General features: G+C 28.4%; 1 protein-coding gene across 2 annotated transcripts in view; it reads left to right on the top strand.

Annotated features, from left to right (window-relative positions):
• Positions 1-2,500, top strand: part of LOC100205411 (uncharacterized) — a 33,430-nt gene that overhangs the window by 29,979 nt on the left and 951 nt on the right. For both annotated transcript variants that reach the window (XR_010641525.1, XM_065809005.1), the window contains exon 7: positions 301-478. Coding sequence is in view for 1 of the 2 variants with exons in the window: in XM_065809005.1 (XP_065665077.1) it covers positions 301-478 (178 nt within the window). In the remaining variant the exon portion in view is untranslated. The remainder of the gene's footprint in view (positions 1-300; positions 479-2,500) is intronic.

The raw sequence follows: 2,500 nt of genomic DNA, 5'->3' as shown, positions 1-2,500 counted from the left end.
ATACAAAAACTAATAATTTGAAGGTTAGGTTTATAAGAGAAAAATATTTAAAAACCAATTTAATAACGATAACATATTTTCAAGATTGGCATAATAAAAACAAAATTTTTTTAAAGAAATTACTAACAAAATACTGTGATAGTTACGATGAAATATTTAATGTTTTAATTTGTTTTTTCAGGTATTTTCATGATTTAATCACAGTAAACATCCAACATGACATTTAAGTTTTGTGCAATTTTCATAGGAAACCTTTTTCTCTTTGTAATGCAAAATGTTCTTTTATCGTAATTTTTTTAGGTGCAACATTGCCATACTATGAGCCCCTTCCAGTCACAAAATCTTTACACCCTGTAACACCATTTGAATTACAAACTATTCGACAGCAGGCACAACATACAGGAGTGCATGGAAATAATGTTAGGATAGAAATATCAAAAGAAAGGAGCAGATTACAAAAAGAACTATTACAATTATGGTAAATATAAGATTTATCGTTGTTATATATAAAATGAGGGGCTGGGTCGATTTACTTAATAAACAAATCTGGATCAGTTAGAAAAAAAAGCCAAAGTAATTTGTTGAGATTTGTTCATTACAGATAAATGTAAATAAAAATATTCCCTTATGCAATATAAGAGACTTTATAGTAAAAAGAAATAGAACTTTAAGAAAAAAAAATGAAAAAATATAAGCAGTAGAAAATTATATTTATTAAAATGATTAAAATATGTTATTAGACTTAAAAGTTTTAAACAAACTAAAAACTTCATTAATCATCCCAGTCAAAAATGAACACTCAAACGGGGTTTTCTATAATAAATACTGTCATCGCGTATTAAACATATCTAAGCAGCCGTGGTAAAGTGGTTAGTGTTTCAAGAGCGACATTGGTAAATAAGGATGCGTGAACTTCTTGGTTAAATTTCTTCTCGCTCTTCCTCGGTGCTCTGTGATAATTGTTAGGTTTTCTTGAAGTACGTTAATAACAAAAAAAACAACCCAGGGGGTAGTTTTTAGTTATTACAGCATACCATCAGCCCTTTTTATCTATTCTTCGTGCTTAAAAAAGAAAAAAAAGTTTTTGTTAGGCTTGCTATTTAACTAAACTTAAAAACTAAAATGTATTGCACATCTGGATCCAAAACTTTGATTTTATTTTGCGGATCTATACAGATTTTTTTTTGAAAGTTATAAAATGAATCTATGATCCAGATGTTCATGATTTTTTTGGTGGATTTGTGTTTTCCAAATCCGACCAAATAAAAACGGATTATGAGATTTTGTATAAAGCTTGGATCTCTGGATATTAATAAGAAAAACCATCCGAGAGAATCTATAGCTTAATGAAAACAAAATTTATTAGCTATTTAAGTGCTTCAAGAAGTACCTCACGGTCTTTTAACAGAGCACCGCATATAGCATTTAACCAATAAGTTAACGCTTCCTTTCTTATCATTGTTGCATAAATGACCAGAGCCGGCTTCGCACAAATCTCATCCAGACGTATCACAAACTTAACGTCACAAATAATGAAAACTAATTTTTAAATGTTGTTTAATTGTAAAATTATAGCATAAATTCAGGTAATACCACTAACTAAGGAGGGCGTCGCCCCGGGCTTAGTTAGTGGTATTACCTGAATTTATGCTATAATTTTACAAAAAAAAAAAAAAAGTCTTTTTGGGCACCAAAGAGAACAAGAAGGAGCACACAAAAAAAGCCTTTTAAAATATAAGTAGAAGTATTTTTAATTTTTATTGTTATTAGTCAACTATTTTACTACTTTGGCCATTATCACATTTGCTACGCTACTGGTTAATAAAAATATATTTTTCAATTGATTTGAAAAGGTTTTTTCAATTAACAAAAAACACTACTTTGCTTAAAATATGTTTATTGGCAGTTTTTGCACGTATCGTTGACCATAGTAGAACAGCAAGATCCACATTACCAACCGCAACAGGATTCGCAACGCATCCATAATTGTCGTTGAACTGTAATTCTATCTTCGAAAAAATGTCTTAAGGTTAATATTTTTTAAAGCTCAAAGAACCGTCAGTTAATTTTGAAATCATGAACAAATTTTTTATTCAAATAAAATACCATAGTGTACCCATTACAAAAGTGTCAAAATTTACCGGTAAGTTTACAGGTAAGGTTACTGGTAAATTTTACATTCGCAACACTTATCAACATTTCACCATATTACTGCTAATTGTCTCCATCGTTGTTAATCCGTGATGACCGAAGTTAGAGTATTTCAAAATTTCACAAATTTTTATAAAAAAAGTAGTTAATTTTCAAAAATGAATAATTTTTTTTTTCAATATAATTAATTTGGTAATTGTTAATAATACTAAGATTAGATATGATCATTTATTTTAATATTTTACTAATTACAAATATAATTTAAGAAAAAAAAGTTCGTAAAATTTGAGTTTTGCATGCTTTTTTTATATTTTTTCTTATATGATCGAAGTTACATGGTGACCGAACT

This window comes from Hydra vulgaris, chromosome 11 (assembly GCF_038396675.1).
Source record: "Hydra vulgaris chromosome 11, alternate assembly HydraT2T_AEP".
Taxonomy (NCBI): Eukaryota; Metazoa; Cnidaria; class Hydrozoa; order Anthoathecata; family Hydridae; genus Hydra; species Hydra vulgaris.
This window is presented reverse-complemented; position numbering and strand designations above follow the sequence as displayed.